This window comes from Falco cherrug, chromosome 8 (assembly GCF_023634085.1).
Source record: "Falco cherrug isolate bFalChe1 chromosome 8, bFalChe1.pri, whole genome shotgun sequence".
NCBI lineage: Eukaryota > Metazoa > Chordata > Aves > Falconiformes > Falconidae > Falco > Falco cherrug.
The window spans coordinates 8,916,270-8,942,498 of NC_073704.1; the positions used below are offsets into that span (position 1 = coordinate 8,916,270).

General features: G+C 40.9%; 1 protein-coding gene across 13 annotated transcripts in view; it reads right to left on the minus strand.

Moving 5' to 3' along the window:
• Positions 1 to 25,136, minus strand: part of UBE2F (ubiquitin conjugating enzyme E2 F (putative)) — a 90,600-nt gene extending 65,464 nt beyond the window's left edge. Inside the window, exons 1-5 of one of the 13 annotated variants that reach the window (XM_055718154.1) lie at positions 25,035 to 25,128; positions 22,212 to 22,296; positions 18,341 to 18,474; positions 8,531 to 8,560; positions 5,088 to 5,153 (exon numbers count right to left, since the gene is read on the minus strand). In XM_055718154.1, the coding sequence (XP_055574129.1) occupies positions 5,088 to 5,153; positions 8,531 to 8,560; positions 18,341 to 18,458 (214 nt within the window). In that variant the 5' untranslated portion in view covers positions 18,459 to 18,474; positions 22,212 to 22,296; positions 25,035 to 25,128. Of the gene's footprint in view, positions 1 to 5,087; positions 5,154 to 8,530; positions 8,561 to 18,340; positions 18,475 to 19,658; positions 19,830 to 20,538; positions 20,754 to 21,121; positions 21,257 to 22,211; positions 22,297 to 25,034 lie in introns of those variants that run through there. The other 12 variants (XR_003558757.2, XM_027800801.2, XM_055718158.1 and 9 more) reach the window with 12 other exon arrangements.
• Positions 25,137 to 26,229: the final 1,093 nt, after the last annotated feature.

Here is a 26,229-nt window from a genome sequence, read left to right on the forward strand (position 1 = left end):
AGACATGGCAAGTTCAGCTGGAGGGGACAAGCCCAGCTGAGCCTCTCTCATCATATACAACCATCACCACAGAGTGCAAAGCTTCCTGCAGGTTTACTAAGATTAACTGGCATGCAGAGTGGTTAAATTATCACCAGTGTCAGCAGAAAAACAGCAGCAGGACCAGACAGTGAAAGAACACCCCTTTTCCTCAGCAAAAACATGTTTTAGATTAGCTCTAGCACTTTCTAACCACATCTTAACACCTCCACAAGCTGTAAGAGCTACTTCATGTATTAATTCAGTTTTATTTGTTTTACTGTGTTCTATGTAAGGCTGACAAATCTCTGGAAGACTTAGAGCACTTTACACATTGTGCCTCACACTGCACATTACTTCCACATACTTAGGTGACGAAGTTTCCCTCAAAGATAATTCAATATTCATTACTGTCAGCTTTACTAATGCATTACTACTCATTTTATGCTTCAGCTTTATCTTGGCATCAATCCATGTAGCACTAATCAAAAAATACCCTGGGTAGGTTGCTGGTTCTGTTACAAAGTAAGTGAGGACATACCGGATATTAGGAAGAAATTCTTTACTGTGAGGGTGGTGAGACAATGTAACAGGCTGTCAGGAAAAGCTGTGGATGCCCCATCCCTGGAAGGATTCAAGGCCAGGTTGGGGAGGACTTTGAGCAACCTGGTCTGGCGGAAGGTGTCCCTGGCCATGGCAGGGGGATTGGAGCTAGATGATCTTTAAGGTGTCCCAACGCAAACCATTCTATAATTTATCAAACTGGAAGAGTACAGCATCTCTCCTCCCCACCTTTTTTACAATTCTCCCTGTAAGTTTGTAAATTTTTTCACTAAAGCAACAGTAAAACATGCTATTTGTTACCGATCACTCAAATATATATTAAAAATTCACATCTCTGGAGGGCCTCAGGAGCCAGCCAGAAATCTTGCAATGCATTAACAGAATAAGCCTTCATGATTAAGTCACCTTATGGCATCTCAAGCAAGCAAATAGATTCTCCCGCATGGTAGTTTCCTTCCCTGTGCCTCACAACACCCATACAGTCTGGGACAGCAACCCTCAGTTTTTTAGGCATGTAACAGCTGTGGGAAAAACTAAAGTTCTGGCAGAGTTAATAGCGAGAAAAGTGCTATAAATAAAACTGTCAAATAAAATATCTTTAGCACATAACTTAAGTTGGCCACTGGCGAGACTTTTGCAGAAAGGGAATGCATCTGAGCTCATTTTCCCCCTACTACTTAAATTTGTCTTCAAGCTGTATTAACAGAGCAAGCATCCCTCCCACTTCAGCCTGTAGTTTATCAACAACCAGATTCTAACCTTAGTTTGCTTTTGTAAGATGTTTTGATGGCTGAAAGTGCTGTGAAAATACTAAACCAAATTATTTTATCACTTTAAAAGAAAATGCAAGATAATAAGGAAAAGCCACAAAGGATTTGCTTTTGATAGTAGCTCCTTGAATCAGGAGAGCTGAAACACTCGGCCATGTTCACTGACATTTGTCATTTTATAGTATGCAAGACTGAGAACAGGCTCTTTATTAATTCCCTGAAGAATGGGACTCTAACCACACTAACTCTGAACTACTCAACTGTCTGGCAACTGCAGGAAAAACTGCATTAACTATAATTATTCCTCTAGTTTTGTTCACGTTTAAGCTACCTAAACTCACCTATATTTTTTTTCCAGGGCATAACCATGTCTTAAACTCAGCTTCTAACTTTGTGCTCCAAACATCAGTGCAGCAGGCAGGACTCTGTGTTATAAGCATCTATTCCCTTACTTTTCCTAGCTTTTAATCAAATATGATACTGGTACCAAAATAAGAACAGAGACAAGTGATGGCATAAGGGTATTTTTCAATGACAGAACAATTGTTTCAGATGACAAAAGGAAAAAGAAGCTTCAGACAGCAGAGAAAGCCAGAAATATCTGCCTCAGGCACAGACAGTTTATCCATTGTGGCAGTAAAATCTAAGTCTCACTCATTTTCTAGCATGTGCTACTATACATCCACACATAGTGTGCTGCAGAAAGTTATAACAAAGGAATCTGAATTTCTTTAATTATGTGAAATAAGCAGTCACCCTCATCAAAATTTTCTATAAAGTCATTTTTAAGTTAAAAACTCACTGTCACCAGGATAATTTTGTGATGTTAAATACTGACTAAGAAAGGTTATTATGAGAAATGCAGAACAAGGGAGCTGAAAGTATTTCTGCTTGGTGCTAAAGTTTTTCTTATTCAAATTAGTCTTTTTGTGAGAACCTAAAGAAGCTTCTTTCACTGTCCTTTCAAAACCAGCCACATTCAAAATAACTGCATAAAACAAAGCACCCAAGAGCAGACTTTGCCAATAACATAAGGCTAGAATGCTGACCACAAAAAGGCATTTCTAGTGTTAAAAAACATATTCAGTCAGTATCTTCACTGCACTCTGGTGTAAGATTCCTTGTAATATGCAGTTACAGAATTCAAGCTCTAATGTTAATCAGAATATAAGGGAATTTAAACATAAAATACGAATATAAAATAATTAGCACCCCTTTACCCAACTGTCATAGAAGGATGCAATCTCTGTAACTGCATATAAGCAAACTGAGAACCTTAAGAAGCGAGTCATCAAGAACCTCTTTGCTGTGCAGACTACCAACCCTGGCTTACATTTACTACACATGTTCTAACAGTGAGAACTGCAAGGCTGCATTAGATATTCACTGGCACCCGCAGCTACACTGAGCCTAGCTCCAGTTCCACAATTGAAAAGCTGCAGAGTTACTTGCAAAGGACTCCCTTAAAAGCCAGATGTACAAGCAGGATTTCTAGAACTCAGCTCCTGAATGTGAAAGACAGTTCCAGGCAGGAGGAGGAAAACTGGCTTTTCCACCGCACTGTCAAGATTCACACAGCATTCTTCAGACACCACAAAAATAGTTGCCTCAAGCAAAGATTGTGGCCCAATTGAGCCAGAAAAATTCTGTGACAACCACTTAGTTTTCTCTGTGTTAGCAAAGAGGCAGCTAAGATTCAGCATACTCTATAAAGGAAAAAACAGTAATTAAGGGAATCAAGAAGCTACGAAGATTTTCTTGGTATGTGTTACATTCTGCCTTTAGAGAGCTGTGCTAAGCTGTAGCTGATCACAAGATTCTGTACCTGAATTATGCACAGCTGAAAATAGATGTTTACTTCCATCAGACTACAACTGCAGAGACTTCAGCTGTGCAGCTATATTTAGGGTAACAAAATGTTAATTAAGATCATCTCATCCCCAAGATCATTTCAGCAACAAAGTTAGCACAAAACCCATGCTCTGCATTCAACAACTCTCTTCCGACTGCAACATCTTGCTGCACAGCTCTTAACAGAAAAAAATTACTATGTATCTAGGTACCTTAGAATTAGCATGAAGCAGCTGTTACTGCTTCACATTCAGGACAACCTTAACTCAACACACACAGATGATCTTGTAAAGTTAACTCATTTCTGAAATATAATAAAGCAGTATCATATAAACTGAAGGACAGTTGGCGCAAGGAGACTAACACGCACCAAGTAAACATGAACACATCTACACAGAATGAGATGTCTGAAGTTCTATAATAGCACTTATTTATTTTTGATTACACTGACTAGGGCAGTCTTACTCATTTTTCCATCACAAAAAGGAATCACATGAATGGACATGTTAACAAAGACCACCCAAGATTTCTACTGCCGAGGAAGTGCTAATTGACTTTGGCTAATAAGCAGCAACAGTGACATCTAGTGCCCGTTTGACTGCCAGAGACTGGATTATCAGAAACCACTCCACCACGCCGTTAAGCGTAAACAGGTTTAAAAAAAAAATTCAATAGGTGCAACATCAGGATGACTGCCATACTGCATCCAAACTCTGTGGTCAATAACCATCTACAGAAAATGTGCACGTACAGGAACTAATGGCAGGGAGATACCAATCCCAGCACATCCTACAAGATGAGGGGGCCTACAAAAGAAAGCTGAAGAGGGCCTTCTTACAAGGGCATGGGGAACAGGACAAGGCGGAATGGTTTCAAGCTGGAAAAGGGCAGATTTAGAATAGATATTAGGTAGAAAATTTTTACTGTGAGGGTGGTGAGACACTGGAACAGGCTGCCCAAACGAGATCTCCCCATCCCTGGAAGTGTTCAAGGCCAGGTGGGATGGGGCTTTGAGCAACCTGGTCTGGTGGAAGATGTCCCTGACCACAGCAGGGGGGTTGGAACTGGGTGATCTTTAAGGTCCCTTCGAACCCAAGTTGTCCTGATTCTATGATCCAACTCAAACAATTTAGTGTACTGCAGTCTCAACACACACAGCAAAAATAAGTGCATGTGAAGTCTAAATAATCTTCCATGCAAATTCATTCATAAAACACAAACACAACTTTCTATTCTAAAAGGGACAGCTATATGAGCAAACTTTAATTTCAGATGGCTATTAAGAAACTCAGGTGCAAATGAAATTCTGAAAATGTTTTTATTGAACAGCATGCCAGCAGAAGCTTCACAGTGTACTGAAGTTGTATCAATAATAAAAGTTCTAATTTCCACATACTTAAAGAGACTCCTACTTGTTAAGCATCTTCAGAAATGCACAGATCTGAAGTTTTCCCCGAAGTGCTATATCCGTTACCTATCTTTTCATCCCTGCAAAATCAAGCATTCAGTAGGAAGTAATACATCTGCAACATAACTGGGCTATAATACAGTAACTTCTTTAGAGCTAGTCCAAGAAGATTTTTCTCAGCAAATAAAACAAGGTGGTTTGAAATTGGCTGAGGGAAAACCAAAAATGTTTTCAAAGTGAGCAAACAAGAACTGAATATTTCCTAAACCTGCTTAATTTTGATGGCCTTCTAATTAGAATCTAGTTCTCAAAATCCAGTCCTGTTTCTCCATTGCCTCTATAAAATAATCACTGTAATTACAGCCAGTCTCTTTGACTAGAAAGTTTTATCGAATTCTTGAGCATAAGCTTGGAATTACATTTCCTAAACACCACACACACAAATGAAAGCAACATGTTTAAAAAAAAATAATTACCTGGGATTACAGTTAGCTGAAAGTAATGAAGCTTGTTTGGGTCAGGAAAGTTCACTTTACACGTACCTGGGAAGCAAAAGAACAATTTACATCAGACAACTGTTTTTCCTCTGTTGGAAAAGTGTATCATCTTCCATACTCTCAAAATTCACTCCCTGATTAATCCCTACATTCCTGATTTCCTCCTACACTTTGCCTCTAAGCACCTCCTCCCTATACAGTCACAGTCACCTGCAGTAACGGTGACATCGCATAATTAATTAACAAAATAAAATGTATTGTCTTGAAGTCAAACCTCTAACAATCAGAACAAATGATTTGTTAACAGTTAATTCAAGATAAGCATTTTTCTGTGTCCTGCTAAGCACCAGCTTAGGCCTTTCTTGACTACGGCAAAAACAAGCTGGCAAGCTGGTACTAGAAGATGCGTATACCCATGGATATGTTATTATCCATATTATGCAGCCTTTAGCTTCGTAACCCATCTGGCTGTTCTTTTTCTGTAGTCAAGGAGCTAAACAGTATCAGAGATATAGACCCTCTTTGCCCCCAAAAAATAACTAGAACTGTACGCAAACCCTAGTAATGTATTTGACCTGTAGTAACTACAAACCCTGATACACTTTGTTTAAACAGGAAAGTACCACCAAAAGATGAATGAGCTGTTTGCAAGTTTACCACAAGAAGCACCAACTAGGGGAAAGGTTAACTCTGGCAGGGGGAGATGTTGACTCATTGACCACCAACTCAAGAAACCCCCCAGACCCAAAAAGAAGTTGAGACTGAGCATGTGAACAAATTAACATGAAAAGCAAGATAGTTATTTGACAAATGGGAAACAGAGTACTAAGTAATAAAGGAATCGTGCAACTTGTAACCAATGAAGGCTGATGTCTTTGCTTCCTGAACTGTACAAATAGCGTCAAGTTTTGACAATCAGCGAGCTAGGCATTTGTGGGTTACTGCTTAGCTCCCTACTTTGCACAAACTAGAATAAAAGAATAGAAATACCTTGAACTGGCCTGTGCACCAGTTAATAAGCCTGCCTACAGGACAACAATGGAACCTCACTCTGAGCTGTGAGGAAGCAGCTTATTTCCTTTCAGTAAACCATGCTGTCTCAAAGACCTTAAAATGCCAAATGATTTGGTCTTCTGCATAAACAATAACTACACATTAAGATTACACCATAGAGATTAAGCACCTCTTCCTTACAAATTCTTTAATGGTACCGTGTGTATCTTAACACTTGATCATACACAGCAAGTCTGCAAGAAGTCATGCTACCACAGCCCTATGCTAACAAAGGATTATCTATACCTGTAAGGTCTAATGAGATATAAGCTTTATGGAAAGCCTCATCCAAAAGCCTGTGAAGTCTCCGTTCAGCTGTCATACTGAACAATTTTCTTCTGCGTAACCAATTACATTACATGAATTAAGAGCAAATGTTAGGCAGCATCATTACAAACCAAACACTAGTTTTATTCTCAGACCAGATTTAAGGAGAATAGTGAGAATGAAGAACAAGTGTGGGAAAAAAAGTTAAAACATCAATCTGATGAAACTGGTCAGTGGTTTCAGTTCAATAGATGCAAGTTCAGAGCATAACAGCCCTTTGTTTGCATTTGATGACACAAACCAAGTTGGCTTCCCATGCATAAAACTGGCCTTTCTTGACTACGGCAAAAACAAGCTGGCAAGCTGGTACTAGAAGATGTGTATACCCATGGATATGTTATTATCCATATTATGCAGCCTTTAGCTTCGTAACCCATCTGGCTGTTCTTTTTCTGTAGTCAAGGAGCTAAACAGTATCAGAGATATAGACCCTCTTTGCCCCCAAAAAATAACTAGAACTGTACGCAAACCCTAGTAATGTATTTGACCTGTAGTAACTACAAACCCTGATACACATTTCTCAGGTGTTTGTTGTCCTGTAGAAGGGTCTACACAAAAAAAGTTTAACAAAAGTTAAAATTACTCCATGTAGTATCTCTATAATTGCCTTTAGGAACAGCATACAGAAAGAAGTTAAATAATATCTCTTCCTGTCCTCCCTTTTTGCTGCTTCTTTATCTTCTCCCCCTTGTAATTTCTCCCATCATGCAGTCTTGATGCTGTACACTGTAAGCTTGATTTTTAAGATCTGAGCATTGATCTGGATTTAGAATCATTAGTAAATAGAAGATGCTCATCACAAGCAGCAGTCAGAAGTTTAACCTGGAGACAAAATACAGTCAAAGCTTCCCTTAGATGGGGAAAAAAACTAGAAACATCACGAGCTACCTGCCAGCATAATCAAAGAAAATATTCACTGCTTTCTTTGCAAGATAAGCATATGGACAAGACAGTTTGAATGCACAGCACGGTAGAAGCCTGCATGTACACTCCCAGCCTGCTGCAAGCAGCTCATGCCTCTTTCCCTGCAGGGAAAATGTCTTTGATTACTCTGAAACAGGAACGTGCACCACGGGAAGTTATGTAGAGCAAGCGATAAGTTCTGAATGTACCTCCGATCTTACTAGGCAATAATTTGTTGTGCTTGCCTGTATTCCAAGAACTCATAGCAGAATGGTGCTGCCCTAGTCAATGCTTGAAGGGACACTGAGCTCAGCAACAACTCAGCTTCACTGTCAACACCCACCTTTAACAACAAATACAGAGCAGCAGGAACTTTACTCCCCTTTATAGAAGGGCTTTGTGTTTTGCTGCCCATTACAGAACTAAGCTTTCTAAAGCTAAGGAACAGAAAACATTTCACTTTTAGCTATCTATCCTCAGCTTTAGAAGCAATGAGCCATTTACCCTGTGCTCTTCAAAACCTGTTTTAAAGTAGCCATTAATATTTTCAGCTTTTAGCATAACATACATTACAAGTAGGATTCCAGGGCTAAAACCACATTATCTTGCTTTTTAAGGAATATGGATCACTTTTTTAAAAAACTAGTTCTCATTAGAATTTTCACTGTTAAACACACCAGGTTACAGCTTGCATGTGAAGTGAAAAAGCACTAGGTTAACTTCATGTGTTTCCTGAGAACAGAGCTATTTGCTCTGCCCCTTAATCAGAATCTCCTATTTTGAAAATGAGAGAATGGAGTAACAACAGGAGTGAGGCAATAAATGTACTCTTCAGTCCTAGGTACCTTTTGGGTGTTTTGTAAAAGGGACACTCCCACTCCACCAGCAATCAAATTCTGGAGCCAAATGATCAATACTGCTTCCAAAGGACACTAATACAGGTCCACCTCTCTGCAATCCCATAAGAGGGAGCAACAAAGAAAACCTGTTCAAGCCCGAGTAGAAGTTTTGCACAGCTTTCTCTAGTGTAAACTAGTATCATTTGCTTCAGTCTAAAATAGTATGATACTTCAGTCAAAACATTCAGTTCAATGGTCCCCTTTCCCCTTAAAATGCATGCCATTAAATGCTATACTTACAAGGTAAATTAGCTTCAAGTTCTGCAACCTCTGTTGAAAGAGAAAAAAACCAGAATTGTTATTTATGCAAGCATAAAGCCATTCTTTAAGTCCAAATTGGCAGATCTAATTTAAACCACCCTGTAAATCAAATTTTACTTTAAAATATAAATTAAGCTGCACAGGGGTTACTGTAAAGTTTCTCTTTAAAAAGCTACACAATTCATTACTAAAAACACTCATCTGCCCCACAGACAGCATAAACATATCCTGCTGTGATAGGAAGGTGGTTCAGCTCTGCCAAAACTAAAGTGCCAGGGCTTCCAACACACAGAGCGCTGGCATTATCCAAACCTCCAAATTTGTCTACATAAGGCACTAAAATATAGAAGACCAGAACTCCACAGCCTGGAAAACATGAAAGCAGAAAACCTCAAGAATTAAGGTGCCAGCCTGACAAAGAAAACAAGCACAGGAGGTTCACAATGTGCATAAGTGTCACCACTCTCCAGCATCCAACAGCTAATGCTCTTCCACCATCAGCCACAGGCTGCTTCAGGTTACACAATGCTTTTGTAGGGAAGCCTCCAAGCCTGATATCATGTAGCATATATTTGAGAACAGCTACTGAATCTCTAATTCAAGGGCATTGTCATACTAGATAAAGTTCTGCCTGCAGAAACCAGGATTAAAAGCAATGCAAAAACAGAGAAAGACAAACCTTCACTTCAAGCATCTGGACAGCAACGTGTACTGGTCAGCAATAAAAAGTACATCCATTGCACAACTCCCCCCACCCAAACTTCCGCACAGTTGAACAAACTCAGGAATGTTAAGATTTTTGCTCCTGTCTCTGTTGGGCATTTCCCCTGTGAGCACAGTTTACTATAGATACACACTCTTGTCCAATTAAAATGTTGTTATCTTTCCCATGCATAAAACTTAGAAGTTATTCATAAAAAGAAAGGAAGTAGCCAGATTCAGTTGCATAGCTCCTAGGAAGGAGCTTATTCCTAAGGCCTTTCTCTGCCACGCTACCTTCTCTGGAAGATCCCCTGCTTTCTCCCTCTTTTGTGTGTATTATTGAAGTCTTACTTTTAACTACCTGTATATCAATGAGGTCTATCAATATACTGCCACCCTTTACTTCTGAAGTTCTAGGAAACCTAATCAAATATATTTTTGCCTTTCCTGTAGTCTTTTTTTTTTCTTTCCACTCAATTTCTCACTTCACTTTCTGGTCTGCAGATACACAGCCCATTTCTTTGGGCTAACAACGATGTTTAAGATTTCAACACCAACTCTCAAAAACATATTCCTAAAGAAAACTGTAATTCAGTTTGAGATATGGGGAAAGATTTCTTGGCACAGAATTCAAGCTGATCTCATCACAATTAAGAGCTCACTAATTTCACAGAACTTTCCTTGAATCCATGCTTACCCAAACTGGCTCGTTTCTGCAACAAGCGCAATGCTTATTTGACTCCCACCTGCTTGGCACAGCCCTGGTATCCCTGCATCTGCAGCCTACTATACCAAGACAAAAAAAAAAACCCAGCAGAACAGAAGTACTGTGTTTCACGCTTATTAAGAAGTTCACAACTGCAGTTTTTAAAATCCCACACTCTGCAGCATCAAGCAGCTACAGCTGATTTAACCGAAGTTGTACACTGAAAGACACACGACACTGGTGGCATACTTCTGCTAAAAGTTTTCAAAGACTACTGTCTTTATAATATAGCAAAAATGTAATCTCAGCTATAATCAAGAACTTTTACTTTCCCTTTCTGCTTAAAAAAAAAAAAAAGACCAGACATAACCAACTACTGAAGCTATACAAACACATTGTAAAGAGTGTTCCCCTATTCTTTGCTCTTCGAACTCACCAGCCTTTCATAGTGGGAGGCACTATCAATTTTCACTAGAAAGTGGAGTTTAGGGCCTGGCTCTTATTTTAAGGTGTTGACTACTTTCCTTACTACTTTCTGTGCTTCTGGGTTTTTTGGCTTAACAAATCCTGCCTCCCATTTGCTACAATTCTGAGAAAAGGGCACCAGGGAAAAGCAAGACACCAAAGGACAGAGAATGTTCAAGCCCAGCAATCACTGGGCTGCAGTAGCTCTGCTGAGCTGGGGCCTCACTTCTGCTTCCTGCAATGCTCAGCAGAGAGTTTACTGATCACCAGTTCCTCTCAAGTATGAAAAAATTCCTGTAATGCATTCACGCTTCTATGTTTGCCTTTGTCTTGGCACAAGAATGAGCGGGTTTTCTTGTGAAAACATGAAAACGAAGGCTCTCACACCCATGAGTACAGAACAGTGTGCTCTTTCTTTGAAGATGTGCAAACATGCGGGAAGGCTATGATAACTAATCCACACAAAAGCTTTGAACAAAGACAAGTTCCCCCAAAATAAGGTTTCTAATCAACTTTGCAACAAATCACTGGAACTAGGAATGAAACAACTTTATAAAGATAAAACAAAGCAGGTAAAGACCTGCTTCAATTTAAACTTTTAAAGTAACATCAAGTAAGGAAACAGATGTTACTGTTAACTGTGCCATATACACACTGGTGATTAACAGTAACATATTTAATAGGCCAAAGCGAGGGTGTTTGTGAGTTTTCCAAATTCTGTGACTCTTTGGTAGTGACAGTCTTTGACATTGACATAATTTTTGTATTTTGCTGCTCAGAAAGTAAACATTTTGACCACACCATTCAAGCTCCATTAGATTCTGATTCTGATATTTTAAGTTATGTATTTTTGACATAAAGCAATGCCACTGACAAGAATATTCTCCATTAAGAAAATGCCCCTTGTTCAGTCTGCCAACTTACTAGCATGGTTTAACAGGTTTGTAAATAAGCAAAATGTAGAAGCAACAGTCAGAGCTCCAATGCACTAAACTTCCAAAAGCCTCACTAAAGAGCAAGCAAACTTAATCACACAATCTTTCCGACCTTCTCCTTCAAATGACTGTAACTACAGCTGAACAGTAAAGAAAATTCCATTTGAATGCTTTTCGTAATTTTTTGTGGATAATGAGCACCTGCATCTCAATTCAGTCAGGTACCTCATCATTCCTTAAGATGACAAGACAGACAACCAGATAACCCAAGGTTCAGGAAATACTATGTGAAGGCACTCCAAAACTTCCACGGAAAAGTGGTGCTTGTCAATGCCCACTCAGTGCTGGCTTAGCAAAGGTACAGAAAGTGCAGAGCATCTGAATTCCTCTGGCAGTCAAGAGAGCTTATTTGTCAAGTAGCAGCAAATGCAGGAGCACTGCAAGGTCCTGCACCCACTCTGAAAAGCCACTCTGGGTAGGTCTGAAAGGCTGTAAGTGCAGACATACCAGAGCTTCTGCAGGGGAAAAAAAAAAAAGCCACCAAACTCAGATGCAATGAAGTCCAGACCCAGACCAGCTCCCAACCAGCCAGTTTGGTGCTCCTGAAACCTTATGTGATCTGCTGCAAGAGCACATCCAAGTAGCAGGCATATTTGCAGAGTCCTGCCCTTGACCCAGTATGCACTTCAACAGTTCCCAATGCTATTTTAAACCATAAGAAGAGTTAAAAAGGCAAGAGTTAAATGTAAACCTACCACAGACTTTGGAAGAGCTGAATGCAAACTGATGATATCTCAGAAACAGCTTAGGAACTTTACAGAAGAGGGAAAAGCTAAGCCCAACACAAGCAACCAGAGCTATTTCTAAATAATTTCAGGAACAGTAACTCTCCCTACCCATGACAATTCTCAGGACAAATAGGAACACGCACTCCTGACATGCATACAGACATATGGCTTACGACAGACCCACGTGAATGTTACAGTCAGAAATGAACAGACTATAATCATGTTGTTCTGCTCCCTCCCCTTCCCCCAACCCCACCTCAACAAGTCAGAGTATCTAAGTGCTTTGTTTAGTAGCCCTGTCACAAAGAGTCAGGCCATATGGTTCCCACTGGAGTTTTGTTTAAGTACACAACATGAAAGCATTATTTCCTCAATTAAAAGGAACATTCTCATCCACAGCAACACTTACTTCTCCCCGGTTTTGTCCAAAAAGCCCCCTCTCCTGTTTAGGTTCCTCTTTAATGTACATCTTTAAGACTGCTAGAGATGAAGATCAGTACCTTGATACTGACAAAAATTCCATTTTCTAACTATTAATTCTAGCAGTATAATGCTGTTTGCCACCTAATACTGCCAGCTTTTCAACAGAGATGTATATTTTCCTTCCACTTCCAAATGTTTATTTTAAACAAAATACTATCAAATCACATGCTTCAGCTTCTACACACTATTACAAAACTTATTATCCTGACCTCAAAAAACTAGAAAAAGCCTCTGTGGTTGGAAATCTCCAACTCTGCAACATACCACTCCATACTTCAGGTATGCTGAAAGTCAAAGGCATAAGCAGCACAGCAATGCATTGAACCAGGCTTCCCTTTGTTAGTGAAGTTCTAGAAAAAAGCTCAGTATTAATTTTTCAAATCAGCTTCAATTTGCATTGTATCTTTTTAGCTTTACCATATCTATCACAATTACCCTGCAAGCATTTTAGTGTAAACTACTAGTTTCCTCTTTAATAAATCACTCATTCACCAAGCAATTTTCCACTGTCTTCTTCCAAAATAAAGAATTTCACTGGGGGATAGGGGCAGGGCAGGGCGCGGGCACAGGCTAAGAAGCATCACTGAAAAGGAAATACTTTTGTAATTCAAGTGCAACGTGCAGAAGTTAATGCAGCATTTTCAAAACAATGCCTCATGTAATCTCTAGAGTGTTAATGAAGGAAAAGGATTTTTTTTAATTCTCAAAAGAAAAAAAATTTTATCCCCTCTCAACTTTCCTCACCTGTTATGGGGAAGAGATACTACTGTACTTGAAGGCTCGAAGAAAGCAAATATATGGATCCTCCTCATTTTTATTTTCAGTGCACATACTTTCATAATCAATTTCTCACTTCTATTCGCTCAAGTTCATACAAATGCACACCTGCAACATTTTCCAGTTACGTAAATCTGTTTGTAAAAGCCACAAATGTTGAAGAAAATTAAGGAATAAACCATGCTAACTCATTTTCTTAGATACTAAGTTATTTCAAGCTGTCATAATCAAACAAAGCAGCTCTGGTAATATAAATCTAAATGATGGTGTTTAGGTGCACTACAAAAAAGCAGTTTGAGGGCAATCTTTGTGATCAATAAGCATATACATCACTGCTCCTGGTATCCTGGAATGTTTCTATATTTAATTCAATTTAGTAGTCACGTTCATTATACAATATTAATCTTAAATACTAATTTAGCTTCTCTTCAGCCCCTTTCAAATCTTCAGAAAGGATCTACCTTTCAAGTTCAGCACTGCACAGCATGGAGCACCCAGCAGGAGCAGTCATGCAGCCCTTACTCTTAACGAAGCTCCCCCTTCAAGATGAATTTAGCATCAAAAATTGCCTCTGCAGGACAGAGCAAATTTGAAGCTCCTAAAGCAAGTGTACTGCTTGCTCTATTTTAATTTACATACTAGGCCTACAGAATTAGGGCCTTACTCTCCAACTGAACCTATATTGAGAATCCCATGAAAAACAGAGATGCAAGACTAAGTCACACCGAACTTTTAACAAAGCTGTACTTTATCAAGCCTCTCTTGCAGCCAGAGAGGCAGCAGAACCTCTTCAAACACCATTTCTGTCTGCTCCTCCTCCTCACATCAGTATTTGCTTTCTACCTTCTCCAATTGTTCATATTTCCTCCATCTGATTTGCCTTGAAACATGTTAGTCACTTCTTAGTCTCTCTTCAGTCCACCCTTTCTTGGCTAGAAAGCCTTTCTCCAAAAGCTGGCAGCCTAAATTACTAGTCCTCGCACTCCCACACCCTGAGTGATTTCAAAGTGGTAGATGTTTTCCTGTGACTTCCCAGTGTTTCAGATCAGAACCAGCACCACATATCTGGGGTGAGGAACATGTGCCCTACTAAGCTTCCCAATGTGCTCCATTAGTTGCTGAAATATCAGCATGGGACAGACTGCTACCAAATCCTGTTTAGCAGCCACGCTTTTAACACTTCAGAGGAAAAACAGCTGGAAAAGAACATCCAGCTGTCTCAGAATTACTTCCCCACATAAAACTTTAGGGACAAAGATTTTTCCTTTCATAGCATGCCCATGAAATAACCCAACAAAACACTGTCCTGCACCATGATTGATACCTGAATGTATAACAATACCAGACATGTAAGCAATCAAAGGAACAACTTAGAAAAAAATAACAAAGTGCACCAATATTTTAAGAATAGCTTTTTACAGAAGTGGAAAAAAGCCTGTTTAACCTGCAGGCATCACTAAAGCAAAGGACAACACCTGACAACACTCTGCTGACAGCTCATGCCTAGTTTTAATAAAAGTATTTATTAATAAATTAAAAAATATTAATAAATGCCAATTGTTAATTTTCTTCTCATCTATATGGTGCAAATAGCTGACATCATACCTAAATTTTCACTTATTTTTCCTATGTTAAGGCAGCATTAGTTAGCAGACATACATAATTAGTCTATGCCAAATTTTCAAAGTTTGTAAGCATCGCCACCGACACTTATCGGTGGCTGGGGTCACGGCCATCTACCCCATAATCAAAATGGCATCGATCTATTTACCAGACAACATACACAATACATTTGAGGACTGCAGGGTTATCAGTGTGACAACACAACCTTCAAAGGGATTCTGTAATGCCTTCCTGGACTGGATTCTCTATCAACACAAACACGGCTGTCTTTAATTTACCTCCAGATAAAAACCAGACACTGTCTGGGTCTGGATGGTATCTCTAGTAAAGCTGTCAGACACCTGTCTGCATAATTTATTAGACTATCACCAATTTACCATGGATCAGGAAGAGGAGACTATCTCTCCAGCACATCACCACCATCATCACCGCTCTAGCAGGCAAACAGTTATCTGACCTTGTTCATACACTATTGCCAGCTCCTGGGGCCAGGTGGGACTTAGGGTGCTGTGCCAAAAATGACCCTCAGCTAAGCTTCCAGGACAGCCCATCACATGTGTAAGCTGCTGTGGAGGACACTGCACAGACCAGTTGCCTGCTGTTTTCCTATTGACTCAAAAGCTATAGACTTATTTGAGGCCAAAAAGGATCCATGTAAGCTATGGAAAAAGCATAGCTATCACTGAGCTTTCTGACGTACGTGACCACAGTCCCTTGCTCTTTCAGCTCGGAGGCTTTATACAGTAGAATAAAACCACTAGTACTAACACCGTTAAGAGGCACAACTGAACCAGCACTAACCTCAGCACAGCTGCTGGGCCAAACAAGGACAGAAAATGCCAAGCCTTTTTTCATCTCCTCCTCCCTCCTTACTGATGGCCAGCAATTTATTTTTTTTTGTAGGACAGATTATTTTTTTAATTCACAGTTGCCAGGAGATTAACCCAATTGAGCCTTTCACCCATTCAGCAACTGCCATCTGTTCATTTGATAACTCCAGCCTAAAAAACATTAGTAACAACTTCTAATTACAATTATTCTTATAGGCTCTCACCAACTTTGTTTAAAATCTAATACAACAGACTGAAGTTGAACACATACCAGGCTATTACAGTTCCATACAATCAAGCAATAAAAGGCATCTGGACCAGCGCTGGTGCAATAGCATCACTGCTGTATGCACACCTTTAGCAGGCAGCTCTTCACTCGCTATCAAACACATTCCTGCAGATCTATACATCACCTAAAAACACTATCAGCATCAGCAGTCCATCTTCAACTCAGGCTCTCAACATTGCAGAGGCTGCTGCAGCTGATCTAAAAGAGTTGGAGCAAGTTCTAGAAACTTTTGTAATTGAATGGTCTACACGTAGCTTAAGGAGTAGCTTAAAAGAGAACACCCCCAACAAGTCTTTTCCACACTGCTTACTACATTTACCTCTCACTTTCAGTGGAGTTATACTGAACTGATCTGCTGCTTCTGTCAGTTCCCATTTCAGTCCAGAAAATTTTAAGCAGACTGACAGCTGTTCCTACAACTCTTGTGTGAGGGCCACGTGATACAACTTCCACACACAATCAAATCACGATCTAGCACTCACACTTGTCAGAAGGATGCCAGCAGTGACACGCTTTTAAGGTTTGTCGGTTTGGCACTCAACCGTTCAATACTTTGTGCTGGCTTGCTAATGGTAGCCACAGGAATAACAATGTCAATGCTAATTTTCCATGGCTTACACTCTTTTTTCCCCTAGCAGACTTAGGTAAGGTTTTTGCCTCAGAAGTGAAAATCATGGTTGCTCTAAGTGTACAGTAAAATTTCTTATGGCACCTCACACTGTACCAGGCATTGTAATTGAAGTGTACTTATATTACACTGCTATTTTGCTCTCATGTCCACACCTGTAGGTTAGTGAAAATCTCAGATTATATATATATATTTAGTAATTTGGCTTTGTAGCTTAGCCTGGTTAAAGAGCTTACTCCTCCTGCCTGACATCTTTCCCCCTCAGAACTGGAGTTAACTGCGGGTTTCCAAACTGGAAATCTAAAGCAAGCTCTTTGCGGGAGTTATCACACCAGAGTTTAAAATGTATTAGAATTCCCTGTCCTTAGAAAAATCTAGAGAGAGAATTGTGAATATAATATTCCTACAGTCTAGTTAAGACACTTCCCAGTGCACTGAGGCAGCAGTATTTGCAGTGAAATGTTGCTCCAGTACAGCTACATGGCAGAGCGTACCCTAATTTGAAAAAGCCGTATGTAATGCTAGAATTAGGCAGTATCATTCAGGCAAATATACCAGTGTCAGTCTCAAGTAATTCTGAAACAAGACCAGGAAATGGAAGTTTCCTTTGGCATGAATCCTAGTAGTTGATGGGTACGCTGTCAGAGTAATATATTTGCTATTGATCATTTTTAGCAGAAACATCAACCTAAACAACATATTCCTTGTCACTAGATCAAGGTGCCCAGCTCGAGCATTGACACATTAAACAATTATCAGAGGGAGTAAACCTGAGTTTAAGCCTATAGCAGCTGCCAAGTATCAGCACCTATGGATTTTTAAATATGATTATTTATTCTCCAGAAAAAGTGAACAACAAGAAAGAGCTGTCCCCAACTTTACTATAAAACAGTTTGTCTCAAACACCATCTTGTTTACCCAGAACTGCAACAGTAAAAAAGTTTAGGGTTTTTTTACCAGCTAATGGTGGGCCAGCTAGTTACAAACTACAGTAGCCTTCCTAAAACAGACCATATTGTACCTACAAAAATCAACATTGTTTTTTATTCACTACTTCATATTCAACTTCCAGTGACTCCAGGCCTACAAAAAAGTATCTATTTGCATTGCTTTTTTAAGCTTTTTAAAGTGTATTGCCCCTGATCTATACCATGAAAGACCACTGGAACACTGATGTTACTTTTAGGACTTCCTCTCCAGTCACATGCAGTTGTTTTTGCTCAAAAAGTATCCTCTCAACAAGTCAAATATGATATTCTCCTCCTATATATTTAGTGACACCTATACGACCATTTTTTATCATAATGTTTTAATTGATGAGACAGTTCGCAATGAGGGATTAATTTTTCAGCAGAGCAAGGAGAAGGCTTTTTACGCTCCACATAATTCAATAAAAATAAGTGCCCTACAGGCAAGGAGCTATTGGACTTGTATGCCTGAGGTAGGTCACAAGCAATTTTAAAAATACTTCTGGAAATTATTTTATATGCAATTTAGTTTTGTTTACTGGCAACACACCTGCAAACTGTAAATCCAAAAGTATTTAAATTAAGTTCCTTTCACCTTTAACAAGTAATTTATCTCGAACAGACACCCTCCGAGTTGAATCAGAAGCTGGATTGGATGCACGGGGTCCTCTGACACCATCATCCCGCTTCAACTTGCTTGCCAGAGTTAGCATTACTGCTGTCTTCAATCTAGAACACAAATTAGACAAAGTCAATTACTAAAACTAAAGCACTAAGGAGTGAGAGGGGGGAAGCATAAAAACAGGTTACAGTTAATTCCTTGTTCAACAACTATCACGTTCTTACAGTAAAACAAAGACTATGATGTATACAGTTAACATAACTGCAATTAAAGGAGAGGATGGCCTAGAGTACTCGAAGAATGCGAGTTTCAGATGTGAATACTGAGAGAGTTACAGTACATTAGGCCAAGAGGAAGTTCAGTTTTGCTGGAGAAAGGTCAGACTTTCATCACTGTTTACAATCCAGTTTCACTGCACCACCTCCTACAGTATACCACTCTTGACATCACTCCTTTGGAAAAATTGCTGTGAAACAATCCCTGCCAGACAACCTGCTAGGACCATTCTCATCATATTTCACGTGACAATACTCAGAGCTCCTCTTTGGCTGTCCCCACCGCCACACACAAAAAAAAAGAAAAAAGAGGAGCGGAGGGGTTACTGGAACAATTCTCGTAACACTAGGAAGTGAGCTTTGAGTCAGCTACCAGAACACAGGAAAGGAAATGTATTTCAATGGCAAATAGTGCCATTATCTATGCAGCTGCACAACAGAACTCTTCACAGTACAAAGCAACAGTGGAGAAAGTTACATAGAGAGACTAGATAATTGAAATGAGGAATTTTTTCTGCTGTGTCAGTCCTCCACTAGAGGATAACTGCACTGATGAATAAATGACAATAAAACCAAAACATTCTGTCTGTCATGGCTTAATAAATTTTGACACTACTCCTAGCTGAAGGCAACTCATTCTTCTTAATAGTTTGTCCAAAACCGACATAATGCTGACAAGATCCATACACCTTAGGCCCCACCATCACTAAAATGGTAGGAGAAATGTTAATTCTTTAGTCATATGATTCAACAAAATAAAGGCAAAAACCCCGTATAAAGAGTCAGAATATAGTCTTTACAAGAACTAGCTTCCATAGAAGACCAGACAGGCATGATGCAGCAGTTACTGAGACAAAAAGGATGCTCAGGTAACATCAGCTCTCAGAGATAAAATGGAGAATCAGCTGAGATATTCATAAGGCAAATTATAAAGTCCTGTAAACATTGAGATTAACACAATCACACCATTAAATAACAAGACATAGTTAAAAAAAACGTATCTTTGTCAGCTCCACCTCTATGTGTCTAGATGTTTCTTTCCTTCTTGTAAGCAAGCCCTGAAGCAAGGTTTAACAGGTCCATTGCAACAGCAGTTTCTTCACTTGTTCATTTGTTCTTGCCCCAGAGAAAACAGGAGATAAAGCCTCTGGGCCTGCCAATCTACTGACTACATCTGTAAAAGACAGCCCTAATGCTTTCCCAAAGTTGTAAGAAAGCTGACAGACTTAGACCAAACATCAAGCCAACACCAAAATGAAGTAAAGGGGCAAAAAGGACAAAATGAAACAACTGACTTGACACTCGGATGTTGAGAAGAAGGTAATAGATAAGTAACAAGGTTTTTTTTTAAAAAAAAAAAAAACAGAAAACATGTTTTTCGCAATAGTATCTAGCTGTATTAAACTGGTAAGGTCTGTGTGAAGGTCAAGTTCTCTGAAGTTGACAGGAATGTATGTAAGCTTCAGGATGCCTATTTAAAAAAAAAAGAAAAATTCAGGGCAACTGTAAGTCCTACTTGCTCAACTGAAACGAACAGCAAAACAAACAGCAGGGGTTTTTTTCCTCCCACTACCGCAGAGAAAAAAAGATTAAGCACACAAACCCGTCCTTTTTGTCTTGGAGAAGAGAAAGACAACCGCTAGTTTACAAGAAAAATACAAAGCTAAAAAAAAAAAAAACGGGAAGGAGGGAGTAGCAAAGTCTAGGACATAGTAACACAACGCCTTAAAGGATAAAAAAATAAACGCAAAAGAAAAACAGTAAACTGCAAGCAACTCCCCCCCCCCAAAAAAAAAAAACCAAAACCCACACAAAACCAAAAACACACTACACACTACTTTTTAGGTGCCAACTCTAAATGAAATCAACTTCAATGGGAATTAAATGCCCGAGTACCTTCATAGCTGTTGCCCCACTGCTTGTCCTACAAAAGCAGGAAACCAAAGAGAAGTGTGACCAGTGTGGAAAAGAGATGATTCGCTTGAGCTATACCGCAAATTTCATCAGTGGAGCACAGCAAGGAAGCACCCAAAACTTGCTAACCGCACGGGAAAGTAAGGCTCTCCCACTACACGACACCGGGGAGACAGCGGAGGGAGAGCTACTGTGCTTATTTATAGGAAAGGGCAAGAAAGCCCCAAGATTTCCCGAAGCTCCCTCGGGAGCAGAGGCAGCGGGGGGCCGCCCTGCTCCGCGCCGCCGCCGCTACCGGCAAGCCCCTGCGCAGGGGAGATCGCTGGGCCCCTGCGCAGGGGGCACGGCTCTGCTGGGCCGCAGGAGTGGTCCCGGTGGCCCAGCGGGCTGTACCCACCCCCGACGTCGCCAGGGCCCCGGGGCCTGGGGGCCAGGCCCGCCCCGGGAGATGTGGGGGCACCAGGTGGGGGAGGGAAGGGGCCGGGCCTGAGGCAGGGCGGGAGGGCCCATGCCTGCGCTGAGGGGGCTAGCCCCAGCCCGGAGAGGGGGGGCGGCCCGCGCTTACCTGAGCGCGGCGTCAGGGCCCGGCTCCCGCGGCCAACACCATCCCCGGGGCTGGCCCGGGGCAGCGGGCGGCGGCGCGGCTCCTCCCTCCCTCAGCGGCGGCGCCGGAAGTAGGCAGCGCCGGGGGCGGGGCAGAAGCCGCCGTAAGGCGCCCGCCCTTCAGCGGCAGCTCTCGCGAGAGTTGAGGGGAGGCAGATGCCAGGTTCTCGCGAGAGTTGGCGGGGGGGGGGGGGGGGGGGGGGGGCCGAGAGCCGGGGAAGTTGTTCGCTGCCAGCAGGGCGGCGCCATTTTGAGCACAGCGGCTGGCGGGGAGTGGCTGTGGGGGTCTGTCAGCCACAGCTGGGCCCTGGCCCCGTGCCTCCTGCCCGGGGGCTCTCGCAGTGCCTGAGGAAAATGAGCCCCCTCCCAGCAGGAAGGGCCAAACCCCGGCCCAGAGCACAGCCTTCCCCTGGCACCAATGTCATCTTCTGCCATCCACTTGCTGGGCTGTGGAAACACGGCTTGATTCAGCCACAATATTCATTACACTGAGTCACAAGGAAGGTGTGACAAATAGCAATGTCACAAGAGGCAAAAAAACCCAACGATTGTCAGGGTGATTTTAGAAAGTGAGTTTAAACACCAGGCTAGGTGTAGGTTTTGCATTAGCCCCTGCTTAAATTAATTAACTTATTCTGTATATTCCAGCACCAGATTAGTGGGAGCAGTAGTCAGTCAGATGAAACAAGTGTAGAAAACCTATCATGAAAGTGCATTTAATAATAGAGAGTAAATCAGGATACCATAACTGGGATAATGTGACCAGTTGAATCTTTAGGAACTCTTTCACAATTAGGTTTGATCAGACCCAGGACCTGTAAAACTTAACTATGTATATAAACTTAATAAATTGATCCATTCGGTAGGTTCCAGTAAGTAAAGGAACCAAAACTAAGCCATTAGAACAGCATCCAGGTTGGAAGGGTTGATAAAGCAATGGTAGAGACCAGGCACAAGGAAAATTTGGCAGACAGCTATTGAAATATTCACTGCATCCTAAATGTTCACTGGAATGATACTGCTTCACCTTCAAAAAGTCAAGAAATATGCACCTATTGTATCTTCAGGTATTGCCAGCTGTCCTTCCTATTTCTTCAATACAGCAGTTCAGTTAATATCTGGTCACTGTGACCTGTGCTGGGATTAATAAAATGCTTTTATGAGCCAATTCATAAAGGACCTGTCAAGAAACTGCTGCCTCCTCTAAAGGCTAATTACAGCTGAGCCAATATTGCCCAACACAGGCTGTAGCTGTGTCAAGCCTCCTTGCACCCTCTGCCAGTTGCTGTTATTAGCGATAAGTGAAATTCAGCATCCAATGTTCGGTTACATTCTGCAACTACTTAACAATTTCTGTCTACAACGGCATGAAGAAAAGTTTTTGAAATAATCAGATTAATCTAAACCCATGACCCATTTATTCTTTTTCTTCAGACAGTGGTGTTGTAAGTCTAGACAGAGACAGCAGTGCTGTTTACTGGAAACAAGTCTTCTGTTTTTACTGTGATCTCTCTCTACCCACACAGCATCTAGTCTGGGAAAAACGGAGTGAACGTGTTATATAAACACAAAATATGTATCATAAGGGATGCATAGTGCACGTGCACTCTTCCCACTGCCGTGTTTTCTTAACTCATGTTTATTCATTCTTTTGCTTTGTGTTTGACAAGATGTTTTTCTCATTCTCTCACTTCCTTATATCACTTGAGAAGCATAGTGTAAGCTTCTCCTGAGGCTGATCTTTCAGTCACCCTAGAGTGAGTAGACCAGGGTCTGGAGAAATACTGTTCACTTACAGAGAACCTTGGTTTTCACAAGTACCAGCTGATCAGGGGGTAAATTCAAACTGCTTCAGTAAAGACTTCCTTGGTGGATACCCAAAAATCAGGCACTACACCTCATGTTTGAGGCATCAAAACAAAATACTTCAAAAGGTGCTGCTGAAGGCATGAGAGTCTCAAAGGTTCAGCTCCTAAGGACATAACTGCTGGCAACAGCAGTTTGTAAAGTAATTTCATAATGTTATATCTATACCTCTATATTATTACTTAAAACCACTAATGACTGGTTGAAAATCTCTTAATAGGTAGAACCTATTCTCGGTTGATGCAAATGTGATGGACTATTTCATTTTTCCATCATTGTATGTGCAACCTGGAAAGTATTTCATGTTTCACAAAGCAAGAATTTGAGCAGCTGCAGACATCACCTGGTGCAGCAAACAAAACGAGGTTTCTTCTGAGTTGGATTTCAGGCAATTACCCAACCATTTTCCATTACCCAACTGTCACTGCTGTTAAAGCTAGAAAGAGGATGAAACATCTTGCATTTAAACTATGCCACCATTTAAAGAGTATTTTCGTGTGTCCTTCTTGGTCTTTTTCTCATGCTTTTATTTCACATGTATGTCTGCCTTCTCAGGATGAGGAAGAAGAAGTCTGCTTTTTGTTAATCATCTTCTGCCTTAATGAGCAATTGTGGAAGTTCTTGTATTGTCGGGACCAAAGAGGATCAGCCATTATCCTAGTTCCCTCATGGGTTCTCAAAACACAGCTTTTCTATGCTCTTACTTTAAAAATGCTAGCTTTACATCCAGACACATTCTGTCTGCTGAAAAATATATAAGTCCCTGCTGCGTATGTTTTGGCCCCAGAATCTGTGCTTTCCGAAGAGATGCTAGTTCTGCATTTGTGCTCAAGTGCTCAGCAAACTAGGACAGCTGTGATCACACACTTTGCCTACAGAAAAGCAAGACTGTAGACTTTAATGGACAAAGCCACACAAGCATAGGTCTTAAAAGAGGGGCAGGTTAAGGATATATCTGGTTTTTAAGACTCTTTTTAGGTAAAGGTTTTGATTTCAAGTACAAAGATAAAAACAATGTGGTCTCGCACAATTTGCAGTGCTTAAACAGTGAAGGAAGCCAGTGAGCAAGGAGGACATAATCTCTGGTATGGCAGAAAATGTGCTCACTAATTGTCTTTGCTTTCCACCACCTTGTTTGTGTCTTTGGGTATAGTCTGTGTTGGCTTTCTCCCCTCCCTCTCTTAAACAAGAGCATTCCACTTTTCAACTGAAATCATTAGAGACTGACCTGTAACACCAGACCTGAAACTGGCTTTGGAGAATCAGAAGGAAGAGGATGTTGTGTGACAGTAGCTATGGCAATGCTGCTTGCAGTATTACAGCTGCTAGTTCATATCCACGTAGCCAAGAAAAAGTAAATATCACTGATGTGAGGCACGTGAGATCATTGCAACGTGTAATGCTTTGCCTCCTGCACACTTCAACTCGCATCTGCTGCAAGCCATTTGGAAGAAGAGCAGATCGCTGAATTTCATTGTGGTCATGATGGCAATACCAGAGCTTGTTTCCACACACTGCTTTATTAAAGTCGTACGAAACAGGGGTCTCAAGTGTTTTTGCAGTAACAACAGGCTTCCCATTAGAGTCGATAATTGTGCATTACTGCAGACAATTTGTAAGCAGAGCACTGAAGAAGAAACATGCTAAGAGAAGAGCAAAACAGCCCCATGGGCTGCACCTCATGATGATGTCCCAGCAGCTGAGATGTATACTTTATGTATACTTGTATACTTTATAACAATCACGAAAGCCTCTGATTAAAATCAGTGTACATATTTGGCTGCTGATATCAGTCAGAGGCTGCATTGACCTGGAATTTAGCTGCTGCTTCTTCCGGGCACTGCTAAAACCAGAGAACAAAACACCAGAGCAAGGTTCAAAATCAGATTAGAAAGCCAGCTTTCACCTGCAGGTCTAGGAAAAAAAAAAACCCAAACAAAAACCACACCACACAAAAACAAAGCCAAAACCTCCACACTGATTTTGTTTGTTTTTTGAAAGTTTCTTACCTAGACTGGTCCTAATCTTGACTTTTTTTTCTTGGACAGAGTAAGCTCTTCCACCTCCTGAAGCATAACCTACCTGCAGGACTTCATGTCCATGGTGGTCACAGCCCTCAGTGACAACCTGGACTTTGGAGCTGGGGTTAAATCATGGAGGAGCCAGCCCAGCACCATGAGAGGGTGTTACATTTTCAGCTTCTGGCTTTCTCAATGATTAACCCAGAACCCTTCTTCCTCTTCTTAAAAGAGATTCTGATCTCATTTTAGCGGGGCATGACTGCCCATAACACCGCCACAGCTCTGTGAAACAGACCTTAACGTTTTTAGTCCATCCCCAAATCTGTTATCTCATAAACATCCTAATGGCTCACACCTACTTGCTGACATGGTGTGACACATTGCCTACAGTTGTGATTCAGTTAAGATGGTGGTGTGGTGTAACCACATCTAGCAACTAAGCACCACACAGCCACTCACTCTACTACCCGCCTCCCCTGGTGGGGTGGGGAAGATAATCAGGAAAAAGCTAAACCTCATGGGTTGAGGTTTATATATTTTATATATAAGTTTCTAAGTTTAATAATTGAAAAAAGATTAAATATAATAATGATAATAATAATAACAACAACAATTGTAATGAAAAGGAGAAAGAGGGGAAAGGAATAAAATCCAAAAGAAAAAAAACCCAATTGCTCACCACCTGCTGACTGATGCCCAGCCAGTCCCTGAGCACAAATCAGCCACCCAATCACCACCACCCCCAGTTTATATACCGAGCATGATGTTCTATGATATGGAATACCCCTTTGGCTAGTTCAGGTCAGCTGTCCTGGCCGTGTCCCTTCCCAATTCTTGTGCCACTCCAGCCTTCTTGCTGGCAAGGCCTGAACAACTGAAAAGTCCTTCACTTAGTTTCAACATTACCTAGCAACAACTAAAAACATAAGTGAGCTATCAACATTATTCTCATACTAAACCCAAAAATCAGCATTGTACCAGCTCCTGAGAAGAAAATTATCCTGGCATGTTTTGACAGATGGCCAAAAATAGGTGACTGACACTGCAGCCTATTGAGATGACAGTAACCAAGGCAAGTTTTAGGCAGCATTTTGCAGGGATGAAAGGCCAAGCAGTTTGAGACTACAAAACTGCTGGTGTGCAAACAGGGTGCTTGGGGTTAATCCCTGACTTTCTCACACCT